An 18,537-nucleotide genomic window follows, 5' to 3' on the forward strand; every position below is an offset into this window, starting at 1 on the left:
GAGATGTCAGGAGAAAAGGAGAGAGATCATGAGAATGATATTAGGAAACCAAAACTGAAATGTTATCTGGAGTGAGGAGAGTGTCAGTAGGAAGATAAGGAGCAGTAGACATTTGCAGCACTAGTAGTAACAGCACAGTTCTGAACTCAGCTGCCACAAACGCCCATGCTTCTTCCTTGTCTTGGATGGAAATAGGTTTCTGAACTCTCCTTCCTTAGAGCAAACACGAAAGGGTTTTCCAAGGTCAAAGTTTTCCAAGGCTTTCCACTCTGCCATTATATACTTCTGAAGATGCTGGGCATTCTGGATAACATGATTGATTTCCGCAGGCCTGTCCTTTCATCACTGGGGTCATAGGTTGAGCCAGAAAGACCTATAGGAAGGTATAAAGGGGTTTTATCTAACCTGTATCATTCTATAACAAAGCAGAGAAAATGAAGTATCATTCTTCATTGGTCCATTATCAACATTAGTTGGCTTCAAATTTGCTGAATTCCTAAATACATTTTATTGGTGTACATGAGATTTCTTGAGAGCAACTCATGGTTATAGCGTTTCTGCCTAAGTGAGGGTGGGGGGTTGTCTACATTCCTACTTCAGCCAGGAAAAAGGATCTCTAATACCTGGGTACATCCTTTGTCACACAAGTCTGTCCTCATGTCATTAGACTATTGTGATTTTACTGGAAAAGGGAAGAAGCTACTGGACCAAAGAGAGAGACGGGGAGAGAGAGAGAGAGAGAGGGAGAGGGAGAGAGAGAAATGGATAAGGTACTTGCCTTACACATGGGCACCCCAGGTTCCATCCCTGGAACTTCAAATTATCCCCTTAACCCTGCCAAAGTAAGCCCTGAGCATGGAGCTCCCCCCAACAACTACAAAGTATTTTTTTTCAAACTCTAGCTGCTGGGAGAAATTTAGCACATTCAGGAAATCTCACTTTGAAAACATTTGCCTGCTGCTCTGAAGTGAACCTGAAATCTCATGAGCCTCCATCTGAAATCAGTGAAGCAACGGAGAAGGCCCCAATTTTCCTCTAATTCTGCACAGTTTCAGCCAGGGGGAGGACAGACTTGGAGGTTGCCAGGTAGAGCCTCCTGCTCCCTTCCCGGTGACAAAACAGCAAGCAGTAGATTTTGACTTCTTTGGCCTCAAGAGAAAACTTTTAAGTATAAATCACATTATAAATGTCGACATTGTTCTTGGGATGAGCAGCATTCCCTCAGTGCATAAAATTCTTGTGGAGATTCTTTGGACTCAGTCTGAAATCTGGGATGGGAGAGGAGTCGGTCCTTCCGGCCTGTGCATCTGTTGCAAAGGAACAGAGTCCAGAGAGGTGGACCCCGCTTTCTCCACAGCAGCCGGAGTGAGGGGGTGTCCCTCCAACCTCCTCACGGTCATAGTAGCCTGGCTCCAGAGTCAATTCATTCCACCACAAGAAAAAAATGAAGGTTAAAAGTTCATTCGAATATGTCTTAAGTAGATATCTGGGCAGACATTCAACTCCTGGTCAAGAATATGCCAAGAATTATAAGCACCGCGAAGATACAGTTTCAAAGCAGATCATTGACGATCTATCAGGACCGGAAAGAAAAGATGACTGTTTTTGGAGCCAGAATTTCCCAGGACTCTTTCACTCTCTTTAAATCCTGCTTTACCTTGTTCCCACCGCTTCTAATGAAGGAGAAATACACAGTTTCATCCTGATGTACATATATTTATCTTCAGAACTGCATTTGCTCCCAAATTATGCCCAGTGTTGCTTTTGTTTAAAGACACTGATCAAAAGGTCAGTTGCCCTATATTATACATTATTTCTGCCTCCATTTTTTCTTACTAGCTTTGAATAAGCTTTTATCTCTTGAGTATTAAATGAAAAGCTTCCATTCTCGGTCTAATGTAGCAAAGAATGAAAACAGTTAAACTTGCAATAGAAATTGTTTGAGATTCTCATGAGATAAAAGGAGAAACTTTTCAATTCGCGAAGAACTAGATGATCTTCTGATATTTCCTTTAAAACTTGGAGGCGTTAATTACTAATTTGGTGATTTGGGAAAGGCAACTCTGAGTTGGATGAATCTGTAGTATTTTTAACACCACCTAAAAATGTTCCTGCTAAAGAATAACCTTGATGAAAACCAAATCTTCCCTATAGTCTTTAGTAAGATGTTTTCTAAGCTGTGTTATTTCATTTGGAAGTCAGCCAAATCTGAAACTTAAAAATACATATAAAAAACCCTCAAACTTTGCATTTTTCAATGGGAGCCATATATTTATTAAAATTAAAGAATCGAATATAAAAATAAGCAGGGCACAGCCAGAGACACATGAACGTAAGAACCTAAAACTCAATACGGATATGAAGTCTTTCAGCAGAAAGAAAACTTTATACCTAATGAAGTCATTATAAAACAGAATATTTACTGAAGCAAAATTGAAGAGACTGTAGTGCAGAAACCGGTCACAAAATAGTGACCCAGGTTTGCACTAATGGAGACCTGAATTCTGCCTATCCTTCCCATTGAATATATGTGTGACTTTAATTGTGTTCCTCATTCTCTCTAAGTCTCAAGTTCCTACTGAAGAAAGGTCTGTGCATGTGGAAGCACAGGGACAGGGACAGTGGCTCTGAGAGCTCCTTCCAGCTCTAATGGCATTTTTAATTTTCACTTTGGGGGAGGTTGAGAAATACACCCAGCTGTACTTCGTGCTTACTCCTGACTCTGTGCTCAAGGCTTAGTCCTGACAATTCCCAGGGGACCATTTGAAGTGGTGGGGATCAAACCAAGGTCATCTCTCTGCCAGACAAGCACCTTAACCCCCGTTCCATCTCTCCAGCCCCCATGGTGTTTTATAACTCACATCTTCGGAAGCAGAACTTGCAAGATTCACTTCCTCCAAACTAGAAGATTAATGGCAATCAGAGCAAATCCCTTATTCTCATTATATTTTTGTCCCCAGTGTCTGCTGCAGCAGCCAGAGGTTGAAGATTTAAAATAAAAAATAGTTAAGGACTTCTTATTTGAACTGATGAATGATTAATTGTCACAGTCCAGGCATGAAACAAAGTTCTGTTACTGCACTAGTAACTGCATTACACTTCTTACCGAGGAACGTGGAGTGAGCAAAAATAGTTTGCTGAGAGGATGACTGTACCCTTGTTGCTTCAGCATTGCCTATAGAGCAGCTTCAGCACAGCTATAGCAGAGTTTAAGATGCAGGATGGGAGTAAAGGGAGGGGCGTGGTAGGTGTTAAGGCACTTTGCACAGAGCTGGGAGTAATCCCTGACCACCACCTCGTGTGGCCCAAATCCCCAACCTACCCCACCCCCAGCAAAAATAAATTAACTAGATCCATGGTAAATGGACGGAGTAGCACATTTAGGACCTGAGATGTAGTACAGGGATTTAGGCACTTGCTTTGCATGCAGCCAGTCCCAGTTCAACCCTCATCACTTTTTGAGGTCCCCTATGCACCACCAGGAGTGACCTCTGAACACAGAGTTGCAACAAACCCTGAGCACCACCAGGTATGACCCAGTGCCCTTTCACCCCCTCATACCCCCTTAAAAAATAAAAAAAAATAATTTAAAAAACTGAATACAAGAGGTTTTGTGTCAGTCACAAGTTCTTACACTGTTCACATCAAATGCCCAGTCAGGGAATAGAGTCGTTGGATATTCATTGTTGAGGCTTGTCCAGACAGAACAAAGTAAAGTGGAAAATTGGAAGTTGAGGGTTTTGGAGTCATTTTAAGTAATCACGACCATCCTGTTATTCGTCAATTGCCTCGAGCAGGCCCCAGTAACGCCTCCTTCATCCTAGCCCTGAGATTATATTCAAGGCTCTTTAGGAGAATGAGACCCATCATTGTTACTGGTATTTGGCATATTGGGTACGCCACGGGGAGTTTGCCAGACTCTGCTGTGTGGGCAGGCTACATTCGGTAGCCTGCCAGTTTGTCCAAAGTAGGAATGAGATAATAAGATGTCATAATAAGATGTCGCATGGCCGCGAATGCGACATAACTCCCTCCTACTGGAGTTTGGAGGATCTGGGTGGAGGATTCCCGGCCCCAATCCGAGTAGGCTTGGAGATCTCGGCCCTGGAACCCGCATGACTTTGTCCCTCTGCCAGTACCTTCATGTGTGCGGAGAGTGGTCTCAGCATGGTGGTGGCTGGTCCTAGAGGTCTTTGGCTGCCGGAGCCCTGGTCGGGGCAGGGAGGAAAGCTCAACCCGCTCCCCTCCAAGGGGCCCTGGCGAGGGCAGCCAGGCGCAGGGGCAGGAGACTGCAAAATCCCAAAATCCAAAAAAGAAAAAAAATTAAATCTAGGCATACCACAGAATATGCTATTACTAGGCATTTGCAGTAGGCAGTGACGATGAGCTCTCTGTCACCCATCACTAGGTCCCTTTGTCCCTCAACTGAACACCATGAGCTGCTGGTACATGTTTCAGACCATTAGTTTCCCTCTGCTCTAAGTCTTTGTCATACTCTAATTTATTCTCATAATAGGTTATTGGAAAAAGAAGAGAAGAACAACACTGATGTGGAAATAAAATAGCATCAACTTGGTCATTCTAATCATTTTCCAGACATCTCCTCAAGTGCTAAGGGTCACAAACTATTAACAATCCATATCATCTATAGATATACCATATATCACATATGTCATATATACACCCATATATCATTGAAACATCCAGGTTCCTATGATGCATTACTAATAAGCAAATGTTACCTGGTTATATATAGTTTTGTATGTAATCATTATATAGCATGTAATTATTATATAGTATTGTTATATAGAAGATACGTGTTTTGTAAAAATTATTTGGTCTTCCTTTTGTTACCAAAAGTCTACTTAGTAGCTGAATCTGATAACTTTTTAAGATATATACATATATATATATATTTTCACTTCATGTATGTATATCTTAAAAAATAAAAAATATATATCTTCACTTTATGTATATATAGAGATATCCTTTAATAAGCAAATCTACTTCAAAGAAATCAGTTTCTAGAAAATTTTACATAAGAAAGATAGAAGTGTTACTTTAGTTACAGGTATGATAATCTGCATTTTTATGATTTTTGCAGTTAACAGATTGTCTTCACATAGTTTGTTTCTAACTGGACCCTTCCTATTTTATCTGGTCCAGCACCCACTCTTGCCTTGATTCCCTCCACCCCAAAGCTCAGTCGTGGTTTGCATCCCCATCCTGCATCCTGGAGTCCCTTCTCTGTACCAAAGCCACCTTCCCTGCTTCTGCCAGAGAAGAGCCAAGCTAGGAAAATTGAACATTATCTAGGCTTGAAGTTAGTTCCTCTTTGCCTCATGCAACAGTTCCAGTATCCTTTCTTCTCTTCCTTAGAATGTGTACCATGTCCATATCTTTGCCATTTTAAGCCCCCAGCATGTTCTTCCTACCACCCCTAAATTTTAGTCAGAATAAAAAAGGCCATGTGTTGTCTAAATGTGATCATGTAAGTTAGTAGTAAGTACTTCATATAAATTCATTCTATCTAGAACAATTTCCTCATTACAAATATGGAAATAAATCAGATGACCCAGTCGGGATCTGCTACACTGGGCTGCTGAACCCAACTCCAGTTCCAGAGCTGATGACACTCATTTCAGGTTGAGGGTCCTTCAAATAATGTAAAATCATTGACTCCAACTATATATACTTTTTCTGTTTCTTTGCCCTAACTCCGATAATTGTCACCTCTTCAGGTTTCTACAGTTTTTCCTTTTCTCTGAGGGTCTTTCTTCTTACACCAATCAGCTCTTAATTTTCTTAAGATGCCAGTAAAACTTCTCTTCCCTTGACGTTGCCTGTCCTTCTGGTTACTGTCCAAATTTCCTCCTTCCTTTCTGGGGTCAAAGATCCCCAGCATGTGGCCCACACCTGCTTCCTCTCCTTCCTCTCTTCGTTTCCTCACCAGCCCCCTTCAGTAGTATGTTTGGGCTATGGCCTTCTTGCTAAAACTGTCCTTTCCAAGGTTCTCACCAATCATCCCTTTTCTCGGCTCTCACTGTCCTCCAGCGGACATCGGGATGAACACCTCATCCCTTCTTCAGATTCTGTGTGCTTTTGTTTTAACCAAAAAAGAAAAATTGGCCTCTCCCTACCAGTGGACTCTTACAAGGACATGATATTTTCCAAAACTAAGAACTTCAAAGGGTTCTCTTGGAAGTTCACCTTCTACCTATATGCAACTCCGCTCAGACCTAGGACACTTGGGTCATGGTCTCCCAAGACCTCTTTGCTCTTTTGACTGACATCCTTAACAGATCCATGCACCTTTTGTGAACTCATCATGATGCCCACATTCCTGTTTCTAATTTTGACCTTTACTTCGCATGACAGCCCAGTATTTACAGCTATAAATGTCTGTGTCATGTAAAATCCTGCTTGTCTAAATCTGAACTTGTCATCACCTTCAGACTCTCCTTCCAGCTGCACAGTTTTATTTGTAATAATAAAACCATCTGAATACCAAATCAGAAATCTTGTGGTGACCCATTATGCTTTTTTTTGGACCCATTTGTCCATCCTATTCATATTTGCTAAAGACAGTCTCTGTGTCAGTTTTGTTTGGCTCCCCATTCATCCACCTCCCATCGCCACCCCCAGTGGGCTAGGCAAACACCAGGAGGCCACTCTCATGTTCCCAAGTTCTTCCCATGAAATGGCCCTTGGTGACTCCTTTTCCTTAGAACCCTTCCTCTCATTAGACACTCAGCATGCTGTGGCTTGGGCTAATGCAGCTCCTCAGACAGCTCAGCCTTTGATCTTTTCTCCTCACATCCTCTGACCCATAGGATGCTCTATAAATACTCACCCATCAAGCCACTTGTGTCTTTGTTTTTCACTGTTCGACAATGCACTTAACAAAAAAATGTTGCCATCGTAACCACAGTTCAGTAGTGGCAGCGTATTCACATCACTGTGTAAGTAAGCGATTTTCAGATATTTTTTTTCTCTTGCAAAATTAAAACTCTAAACCCATGGAATAACAATTCTTGATGTCCAGCCCCAACAGTTATCCTTCTTGCTATCTAGGAACTTGACTAGCCATTGCATATGTGAGGAATCATGCCGCATTTATTCTTTTATGACTGGTTTATTTCATCTAGCATAATGCCTTCAGTGTTCATCATGTTGTAGCGTGTGTCATAATTCCCTTCTTAAAGCCGAGCCTATGTAGATCCCAGATCTATGTTCCTCTATTCATCCATCTGTGTGTCTTGGGGTTATTTCCATCTTTTCGCCACTGGGAGAAAAAATGCTGCTATGAATGTGATATACAGATAACTCTTTGAGACCATGCTTTCAATTCTGTCGAGTTGAAAGGAGAACTTGTGGATTATTTTGTGATTCTCTTCCATTTTGCATTCTCACTAAGAGTGTTTGGTTTCCAGTTTCTTCATCTCCTCACCAGCACTTGTTATTTTCTGGAAGTTTTGATAGTAGCTATCTTTACAGATATGAGGTTGTAACTGATTGTGATCTTGATTTGTTGCATACCTTTTCATGTGTTATTGCTCTTTTGTATATCTTGTTTGCAGAAGTCTCTATTCAAGTCCTTCCTCCACTTTACTTGGGCTCTCTCTCTCTCTATATATATATATTCATATATACATATGTATATATGTATATAATGTATGTGTATATATATGTATACCATGAACATATATATTACCAGAAAGTACATTCTTCCCATTCAAAGGATTATAGGTGCTTATATTTCAAAGGAGAGTTTTAATCTTATTTAGTGATGATGTTTTTGAAATTTCAAATGACCTCATTAAAAGGCCTTTCATCTAAAACATCTCTCAAGAATAAAATATCCCTCTTAACTTTTTAACATCAGATTTTTCTCAATGCATAAATTATGTGGAGATGCAATTTTTAGATGAATTTTTCTCAAACTCAGAATAAAGTAAAGATAGTTACTTGGCATATACCAACTGAGGATTAGAAATGTGCTTTGTGCCTAGCCTATCCAAGGAGTATAGCCTTTAAGCTTATTAAGTTTGATCAAATGCTAAGGAATAAAGTCTTTAAAGTACTTAAGAATAGGGATTTATTTTTCAAGCTTGAAAATGTGCTGGATATAGAGAAAAAATCCTATTAAGGAATTCAAACATTAGGTTCTCTTGCCCCAAAGTTGTTATTTGTGTCCCAGAGGGGACTAGAATTCAGAAAACAGTGTAACAAGAGCATATTGGCCAAGATCTTCTTTTCCATTGTTCTCCCACTTTCAAAAGAAAGAAAGAGTATGACTAGTCATGTAAGTAGCCTTTCTGACACTGGGGAAAGTCAAAATCACATAGTGAGGGAAGAGAGAGTCACACATGCAGGTGAAGAATCATTGTAGTCCTGGTTTCCTGCTATCCTTAACCAAAAGAGAAAGATTAATGAGATAGTTATCATTGGATAGCACAGTAAGACACACAAGTTAATCAACAGAGACCAAATATTTCAGTAAAATGATTATGTCACCTAGATCTTTATAGACACGATGGTGATATACATAATGTACAATATTTTACAAAAGGCACATGATCTTTGTTTATGTGAATCTTGGTCTTTTATCTCCCTTTAATAAAATTCTAAGTGCTATTGTTTAGATTCTATATGATTTCCATGTTCACTAAAGTGCTGTTTAACTTCTGATCTCATAAGCAGAATTTATCTGGGGCCTCAACTGGCCTCATTCTAGTTCTTGGTTCTTTCATAATGCTTTTAAGCTTGTTATCTTAGCACCTCTGTGAGAATTGGAATCCTCAAAACACCAAATACCACATTACAATGGAATGCCCTGCCTTTTAATTTACTTTTTTTATAATTAAATAACCGTATATGGCTTAGAGGAAAGGAATAGATAAGCCCATTGTCCTGAGGGGGACAAATAAAATATATATATATAAATATACATATATATGTATATATATATTCTGATAATGTAATTTGTTCAAAATTACAACCCAGTCATTCTCTTTTGAAGTGGCTTATTTAGGTTCTCACTTTCAAAAAAAAATCTCAGGGAAAATATTACATTCATAAACTAGTAAGTTAGGCCAGAGCGATAGCATAGTGGGTAGGGCCTTTGCCTTGCACTCGGCAACCCGGGTTCAATTCCACCGTCCCTCTCGGAGAGCCCAGCAAGCTACCGAGAGTATTTCGCCCAGATGGCATAGCCTGGCAAACTCCCTATGGCATATTCGATATGCCAAAAACAGTAACAACAAGTCTCACAATGGAGACGGTACTGGTGCCTCCTCGAGCAAATCAATGAACAACAGGACAGTGCTATACAGTGCTAAACTAGTAAGTTGGCGCTATCAAGATGGGAACCAGGAGACATAGTTCATCCAAATTTAGCAAGGATGAAGCTTTAGTGTAATCTTTTTTCATTTAAATTTAGATATTAGTGAACTCTTTATTAGCCAACAAATAGATGTATAGACTGGCAGGAAGGCTGTGTATGTGTTGAGCCCTGCCGGTTGGTCATACAGAGAACCAAATCAAATGGAAAGGCCAGCTTCTCACACAAGTGGAACGACTGAGAAATCGTGTCTCTACTTGAGCTCGGCGGCTTTCCTGCTGCTTGTTCCTATCAAGGGTAGCCCTTGCTTAGCAGACAGATTTTGGCTTAAAAAGCACCACAACTGTGTTATGCTCTAGATAATTGGTTTTCGTAAATCCAGATGTCCCATAAGTGAATTATGTAGCTGTCCAAAAAAGAAAGGCAGTAGGTTTTTTATTTATTTATTTATTTATTTTGCATGTTTTTATCCCTGATGGCATATCCCAGGAAAGAATTGTGGTCTTGTCAGAGTTTTCAAGAGAATGAGAAAGGGGATCTAAGGTGGGGACATTGAGAACAGCAGAGACGTCAGGTCTGCCATGGCAATAGTCCTGGTGACAGCAACTGTGATGGGCAAGAACAACAGCAGTGAGCAGAACAGGAATGGTTGGACTGGGGGATGTGTTTTGGATCTGGTGTGACTGGATCAGCTGACCCTAGTCACGGCATGTCAGAGAAAGGGGGGTGTTTGCAGATGACTCAAGGATTTGGGCTTGAGCAATCAGAAGAATGGTCTTGCTCTCAGCTGAGATTTAGATAATTAAGTACAAAACAAACAATAAATTGTTTCGATGCCAGGGTCAGAACCCAGAGCTTTTCTCACAATGTGAAGTGTGCCTGGTTCCACCTGGCTATATCCTCCATCTCTTTTGCTTGTGATTTTAAGTTCTGCTAATATCCATGGTTTGAAATTTGGACATCAAAACTTTACATGTACAGCCTGTTGACTACCATTTGAGTATAGCCCTTCTCATCAACTTTTAAATCAAATCATAAGCTGACTCACCTAATGCATAGCAATTTTTTTAAATCTTCACATTTTAGGGATGTGGCCCGATGGTAGAGCACAAGTCTTACATGTGTGAGACCCTGAGTTCAATCCCCAGTACTGAAAAAAAAAAGTACCAAATTTAGTATAATTTCAGTGTATCTTTCATTAATGTTTGTTTTGTTTTTTGGTTTACATTTATTGGTTTTAGTACCATGACCAGCAGTGCTTAGGAAATACTTCTGGCTCAGTGCTCAGGGGACCACATGGTGCCAGGGACCAAAAATATATGCAGATATGCGTGTGCAATGTATTATTGATATACTTCTTTTTTAACTACAGTGTTATGTTCAGGGGGGAAAAAAGAAAGCAGTCTCTGAGTTCTGAGTAAGGGAACTTAAGAGTACCTGAAACCCTGTTTCACTCACTAGAAAAAGTCAGTCAGGGGGAACCTCCAGTATTCATCAAATTACTGATTGGCAAAGAAAGTTGTAATGAAGTTAAAGTCCGGGTGATGCCTGACATGCAGGAATTCCACATTTGATGTTTCAACTGTTCACAAGTGACCTTTGTGGGGCTTCCATCCAGGAAGGAGTCACTGAGCTGCTGAGTGAGCTTATCCAGCCGCCCGGGACTCTTCGCCCATACCTCGGCACTGTGCACGCCCAAACCCCAGCTTCCTGCCCTCGCACAGAGCTCGTGGCTCAGGCCTAACCCAGAGAAGCTGCTTTTCACTTGCCTTTACCCCACTTTAGGGCAGAGAGCGCATGGCCTTGTGACACTGGGAGATCCGTGAAGATTTCTGGGTTTAAGCAGATTCTTGAATAAATGAAAGGAATCTTGGGCAAGCGTGTGTGTGTGTGTGTGTGTGTGTGTGTGTGTGTGTCTGTGTGCGCGCGTGTGTGTGTTTAGAAATTTGTGAAGACTTTGGGGACCTCAGTATATTTTTGAATAAGTAAAACAATTCCTAGACCAGTATGGGGGGTGTGGTGTGTGTGTGTGTGTGTGTGTGTGTGTGTGTGTGTGTCTTTAACTGGAGACTCCAGCATATTTTTGAATGAAAGGATTCCTAGGCCATTGTGTGTGTGTGTATGTGCGCGCGTCTTTAACTGGAGACCCCAGCATATTTTTGAATGAAAGGATTCCTAGGCCATTGTGTGTGTGTGTGTGTGTGTGTGTGTGTGTGTGTGTGTGTCTTTAACTGGAGACCCCAGCATATTTTTGAAAGAAAGGATTCCTAGGCCATTGTGTGTGTGTGTGTGTGTGTGTGTGTGTGTGTGTGTGTGTGTTTAGAGATTTGTGAAGACTTTGGGGACCTCAGCATATTTTTGAATAAGTAAAAGAATTCCTAGACCAGTTAGATCAGTATGGAGTGTGTGTGTGTGTGTGTGTGTGTGTGTGTGTGTGTGTGTGTGTGTCTTCAGAGATTTGTGAAGACTTTGGGGACCTCAGCATATTTTTGAATGAAAGGATTCCAAGGCCTTTGTGTGAGTGTGAGTGTGTGTGTGTGTGTGTGCACCCATGTCACAAGCAGGGCCTCTGCTTTGCGTTGTGTTAATTCATCTCTGCAGACGGACTGGCCTGAATGAAAGGATTCCTAGGCCCCCCCACCCCCCCACTCTTGAACACTATCGTGTCTCACCTGCCGGCCACTTGGTGGAAACTGAGCCTGGGATCTAAACCCATGAATGAAACCTCACAGGAGCCAGGGCAGAAACTATGCAGCTTCAGTGGCTGTTCACACAAAGCATTTGGCAGTAGGAAACTCAATGAGGCCTGTTCTCTTCTTGTTATCAGGGAGAGGGCTCTCAAACTGACCTCTGGCTTCAGGTTAGCGTGTGGTGTGCGTGACTCATCTTGACAGCTGTGCAGGAGTGCTGACACAACAGGGGCACCCGATGCCCCCTCTGTTTGGTCTTAAAGAGCAAGGCAAAAAGGAGAGGGTTAAGCACAAACCTCTCTCAGCGAAGTGGGGCTTCACTGATGCTGAGCCTACAGAATCTATTTGCATCAAGGTGAAGCTGCGCTTCTCGCTCGTCTAGGGTAGCCTGTTGTCCCAAGAGTGGAGATAATACCACCGTCTTACTAGATTGTGGAGCGGTGGGGTTATGGGTGGATGAGGATAAATTGTATTTGAGTTTCATACATTTATCACTGAAGGACTTGCAGACTTTATTATAAGGCAGCCTCACTGTATCCTTATGGCTTCATTAATTATAACATCTAGACATAATTAGGCTCTAGCTAAGAATAGCCAATAACATGGAAAATAATTCCAAGAAAAAAAAATATGAGATTCTGGGCCAGGGAGAAAGAGCTCAGAAGCATCGCACACATGACATACAAGAGGCCTGGATGCAAACTCTGGCAGTCAAGCACAGCTGGGAGCGACCCTTGAGAACTGAGCCAAGAGTAGGCCCCGAGTATGCTGAGTGTGATGTAAAAAAAAAAAAATTTAAAAAAAAAGTATAGTGAGGAACTGGAAGAACAAAGCAGAAGGTGCCCATTGATCGTCAGACTCACATAGAATTAAAACATCACCCCTCTGGGGCCAGAGTGGCAGTACAGCAGGTTCTTTTATGCCTTTTATGTGGCTGTCCCAGGTTTGATTCCTAGCACCCCATATGGTCCTCTGAGCCCAGCCACGAGTGATCCCAGGAGTGAGCCCAGAGTGAGGAGTAAGCTCTGAACAGCACCAGGTATAGCCCCAAAACAACAACTAGCACTAGCACTATCCTCCCATTGTTCATCAGTTTGCTCAAGCAGGCCCAAGTCTCCATTGTGAGACTTGTTGTTACTGTGTTTGGCATATCAGATATGTCACGCATAGCTTGCTAGGCTTTGCCGTGTGGGCAAGATACTCTCGGTAGTTTGCCGGGCTCTCCGAGAGGGGTGGAGGAATCGAATTCGGATTGGCCATGTCGGCTGCATGCAAGGCAAATGCCCTACCCATTGTGCTATCACTCCAGCCCCAAAACAACAACAACAAAATTTAAATAAAGCATCATCCACCATCAGTGAGGGCTCCCAGGTATAGTTCCTCTATCTTCTTATTTAGAAATATATTCCTATCCTCCCCACTGTGTTTCAAAATTCTAAACAGGGATGACTTTGTATATACTCCATGATTCTGAAATATCAATTTTGATGGTTGGGAATTTTTTTTAATTCTCAGCCAACCCAGCCGGTGGTTCAATGTGAGGGTCCACGGATGCGATGCTCCTCAGTCACCTGGAAATGCCCTGGAGTGGTGCTTGGGATTTAACTGGGGTCAGCCATGTGCAAAGTATTTTGCACTATTGACCCCTTTTACAATCACCGTCACTGTCACTGTCCTCCCATTGTTCATTGATTTGCTTGAACGTGCCCAGTAACGTCTCCATTGTGAGACTTGTTATTACTGTGTTTGGCATATTGAATACATCACGGGTAGCTTGCCAGGCTTTGCCGTGCGGGCAAGATACTCTCGGTAGCTTGCCAGACTCTTTGAGAGGAGTGGAGGAATCAAATCTGGCTCAGCCAAGCTGGTTGCACACAAGGCAAACCCCCTACAGCTGTGCTACCGCTCCATCCCCTCTTTTACAATAATTTTAATAATAGAGTTATCTTAGAAAAGTTTTGAGTTTGTAGAGAAATTGAACCTAAAGTACCTAATACCAAGTTCCTGTGCACCTCCTTCCCCAAGGCCCACAGTTTCCATTATTATTATCATTTTGTTTTAGTGGCTGTAGGTGGTACCACTGATGAACCAAAACTGAAATATTATTAATTGATGCCCATAGTTTACATCTGATTTACACTCTCCCAGATTTTTTTATTTAATTCATTGGGGGGTTCTGGACCATACCCGGTTGTGCTTAGGGGGACTCTTCCCATAAGTACTTGGGGACTGTGCCGTTACTGACATCAAACCTGGAACTTCTGGATGTGAGCATGAGCTCTGGTCTTTCAAGCCGTCCCCCTGGACTTCAGTGGCCTTCAAAATATGTCACATATCCCCACTTCACTTGCCTACAGAATCATTTCACTGCCCTAATACCCCTATGTTCCACCTATTCATCTGTGCCCTACTTTCAGCCTGAATCCTGAGCAACCACTGATTTTTTCACTTTCTCTCTCTCTCTCTCTCTCTCTCTCTCTCTCTCTCTCTCTCATTGTCGGTGCATTTATTTTTAAGTAACTACCCAACTGTTGCTAAGGTGTCATCATTCATTCCTCTTTTCACAAATAACTCTGCCATCTCTCAGTAACTGCTTTGCGCTTGGCAGTGCCCCGTGCATCAGGAATATGGCAGAGGATCAAAAATTTTAAATCCCCATCTCCATGAAGCTTACAGAGCAGGACATGAAGTCTTGAGGTCTGGCTCAGTCCTAAGTAGGAATCACTCAGGCCCCGTGGAAGCACAGGATGAGAGGCAGGGCGAGAAACTAGTTTGAGAATGGGCCCTCCTACCAGTGTGTCCCCTGGTCTCAGAGGTCAGGCCCAGCCTCCCTCTTTCCTTCCTGCTGTCTGGTCTCAGGGATTCTCTCTTGGCCTCCTGTGCTGTGTTTGCTTGTCCCGCTCAAGCACAATGCCATTCCCCAGTGCTTCCTCCCAGCCAGCCTCAGAGACAAGGGCCCGCCCCTCCTCGAGACCACGGTGCTGACTCTGGTGCTTCATTTGCACTCGTGAAGCCACGTTCAAGTGTGAGCCACCCCTGGTATGTGCCAGTGGCAAGGTGTTAAGTCTGAAAACTTGCTCTTCATTATTTGTGGCCCGGCCTCATTTTTTGGAAATAGAAAGTTGAAGAAGTTGGAGGTCCGTGATCAAAACTCCAAGAGTCCAGGATCATCTTCTGAATGCCGACCAGACTGAATCGATCTCTGGAAGCGAATGCAACCCCAAGTTTTTTGCCTGACTCTCCAAATCCTTCTATCTTGGACAGCCATCAAGAAGCCCCCAACTACCCCCGCCCTCTCCCTAGCTAAGAGAAGAGCTTTCAGCTGAGAAGGCGGGCCAGGGAGCAAGGCCCTCAGCTCTGCCCCACTATGTTCCTTTTATTTCGTACCAGAGGAACCCTCAGGGAGCAGCTCCATGTTCTTCTGGAGACCAGCTGACCTACTGGCCAGCTCCCATGGGCTGCCTAGCTCCAGTTCCCGCATCACTGACATCACACAGCTAACTTGAAATTGGCCGTGGTCAGAGTATTTACACCTAGAAACAGCGCTAGAAGTCTATGTTCCTCCCCAGGAGAGCTACTTGACCAGCAAGTAGTCCTGGGAAATCCCTTCTGAACCAAATCATTAGAGCAAGTCTACCCTAGGAATTGGTTCGGAGCCATAGCACAGCGGGTAGGGAGTTTGCCTTGCACGCGGCCAACCTGGGTTTGATTTCTCCGCCCCTCTCGGAGAGCTCAGCAAGCTACTGAGAGTATTCTGCCCGCATGGCAGAGCCTGGCAAGCTCCCCATGACATATTCGATATGCCAAACATAGTAACAACACGTCTCACAATGGAGACATTACTGGTGCCCACTCGAGCAAATCGATGAACAACAGGAGGACAGTACTACAGTGCTACCCTAGGAATTAAACTGTCCCCCCCCACCCCGGCGGTTCCATTCCCCCATTCATTCATTTGTTCTAATTCTACTATGTGGCTTGAGGCTGAATACCACCCCAAGTTCACAGGAGATCAAATCCCACACCTTTTGGAAACCAGCTTTAATTCAAGCTTATCAGAACTGGCTCATCCTTTCATTTTGCTCAGAATATTGGGCCAATATTAAATGGATCCAGCCTGATTCCCTCCGAGGGCAATCTAAGTAGTCCGACTGCAAAACTTACCCTCACAGGCTGATGATGAGAATCAGCCTTGGTTTCCCCGGGGTGGCCAGCACCTTATTTGTCTGTGTGTAAGCAACATGGGACCCTCCTTGCTCAATGGCCTTTTGTGCTTGGTGTAGGACCGCACACGCAAGAGCAAAAGCCGATGCTGCGGACCAGGCTGCACTGGCGGCCCGCCAGGAGTGTGATATTGCAAGAGCCGTTGCCAGGGAGCTGTCACCTGACTTCTACCAACCAGGTAAAACACTTGTCCTGGGGTGTGAGAGGAGGGAGCAGTATGTCCGATTTCCTTTTCCATTTCACGTGAAGAGCTGTGCTCCATGAAGCCCGCTTTGCAGGGCAAGTGGGAGCTGGGACGAAGTACCTGTTGGTGAGTTAGAACTTGGCATTGGGCTTAGTCCTCAGTGTCTTCCTTCCTGCCTTTCGGACTCCAAAATAAAAGTTTCAAGGTGATGGCAAACATGAGTTGGGAGCACAAATAAAGTATGTGGTTTGGGGACCAGGGCTTAGAAGCTAAGATGCTTGCCTTGTACCCCACTGTCACCCAAAAGACCAGGAGTCACCCCTGATCACAGAGCCAGGAATAGCTGGTGAGCGCCCTGAGATGTGGCCCAGAACCTCCATCCCATAAAGGAAAGAAACTGGTTTTAAGAAGTAGTGTCGATGTGTTAGTGACCACTGTTACAATAAATGCCTTAAATTCAGAGTCAGTGGGTAATGACATCAGCAGAGAGAAAAGACCCAAAAGCACTGTGCTATTTGCTTAGGGAGCAGAGTTGGGGCGGGGGTTAAATTTTATTTCCTTTTTTCCCCCTTTTTTTGTTTTTGTTTTTGTTTTGGGGTCACACTCAGCAGTGCTCAGGGCTTACTCCTGGCTCTTCACTCAGGAATCACTCCTGAAGGGGCATTGGGGACCAATTGGGGAGCTGGGGATTGAACCTAGGTTGGCTGCATTCAAGGCAAGCACCCTGTCTGCTGTACTATCATTCCAGTCCCTTGTGCTGGGTTTTTATTTGTTTTGTTTTTGTTTTTAATGTACCAAACTAAAGCTCAACTTTGTTAGAAGATAATGAAGAGTATCATTTTAAAGACAGATTAATCTGCACGGATTAAGGGGAAAATGCATGTCCTGATGCAAGAAAAAAAATGGCATTTTAGAGAAAACAAATCCTGATTGTCTACCTCTCAGATGCTATGAAATAGCAAAAAAATAAATATTGCAGGAAGCTTAACTACTTAACTCACTTCCACAAGGCCCTGACTGTTTTTCTATAATGGTGTTAATAAAGTGGCAATGGCCACGTTTTCCTATAGGCTTCTCTATTGTTTGATAAATGCCATCTTCCTAGTGATTGAGTGGGCCTTAGAGCTCTGGTGAAGAGACACAAATAAATTTGTTCTAAAATTTTGAGTACCAGAATTTGTATTTTCATGATAAATATTTTTCTGCATTGGTTTGTCTTTAATTTAGCTGAATCATTAGCACCCTTCATCATCTGTGAGCTCAGTACATGTCGGTTTCTAAAAGATGTTATATATAACACACGAAGCATTACAGTGGGTAAATGAACAAAGCGAACAGAATAGCAAGATTCAGATAAAAGCTAGAAACCTGGCTGTAAGGAAGGATGAAGGGACGAGAAGAAAGTGCTGAGAAGAAGGATGAGAATGGAGGGTTTGTTAATTTTCCCAAAGAACAAAGAGTAGTAGTAAGGAGGACATAAGAAAAAAGTAAGACAGCACAGATGTGAAAGGCTGCAGAGAGGTCCAGAGGAGATGCTGCTTGTCAGTTACTCCTGCAATAGTTCAGCACCCAAAAAGGCAGCCTGTGGTTGTGGCTGTTTTCTTTCATGTGAACCTTAAATCTTCAGGTGAGGTTTAAATCCTGTAATGAATATGAATCCATCCATATTTATTCATCCATCAATTTATCAATACTTATCAAGCATATGAACTACATGATTAAACATGAATAAACACATGTATGCACATTATAATGAGCAAAAGGAAATGTCCTTGTTTTTTTTTTTTTAACTGATGATAAATGAACTCCCTTCCCTGGTCCTTAAGAATATTAGCAAACTGCCTGTGGCTGGGTCTGAGTGAGTCCATAAAGGTTCTAGTCCCCAGGGAGGTAGTCCTGTGCCTGCCTCCACAGGGAACACTGCATTTGGGAAGGACACAGGGCCTTGTGAAGTCACACTGGACTGTTGCTGCTTTGAAAGCGAACAGCCTTCCTATTGTCTGTGGATGCTCACGGCTGGGTTCTGGGGTGAATTCTTTCGAAGAATAGGGCCCCTATAGATTTCTACCATGTGTACCTAGAAGTAAGTGATACTG

General features: G+C 42.8%; 1 protein-coding gene across 5 annotated transcripts in view; it reads left to right on the top strand.

Annotated features, from left to right (window-relative positions):
- JPH1 (junctophilin 1) overlaps nt 1-18,537 on the top strand; it is a 91,382-nt gene that overhangs the window by 54,493 nt on the left and 18,352 nt on the right. For all 5 annotated transcript variants that reach the window (XM_056128908.1, XM_056129082.1, XM_056128993.1 and 2 more), the window contains exon 3: nt 16,317-16,435. In XM_056128908.1, coding sequence (XP_055984883.1) covers nt 16,317-16,435 — 119 coding nt within the window. The remainder of the gene's footprint in view (nt 1-16,316; nt 16,436-18,537) is intronic.

The sequence above is a fragment of the Sorex fumeus genome, unplaced genomic scaffold (genome assembly GCF_029834395.1).
Source record: "Sorex fumeus unplaced genomic scaffold, SorFum_2.1 ptg000002l, whole genome shotgun sequence".
In the NCBI taxonomy this organism is placed as follows: Eukaryota; Metazoa; Chordata; class Mammalia; order Eulipotyphla; family Soricidae; genus Sorex; species Sorex fumeus.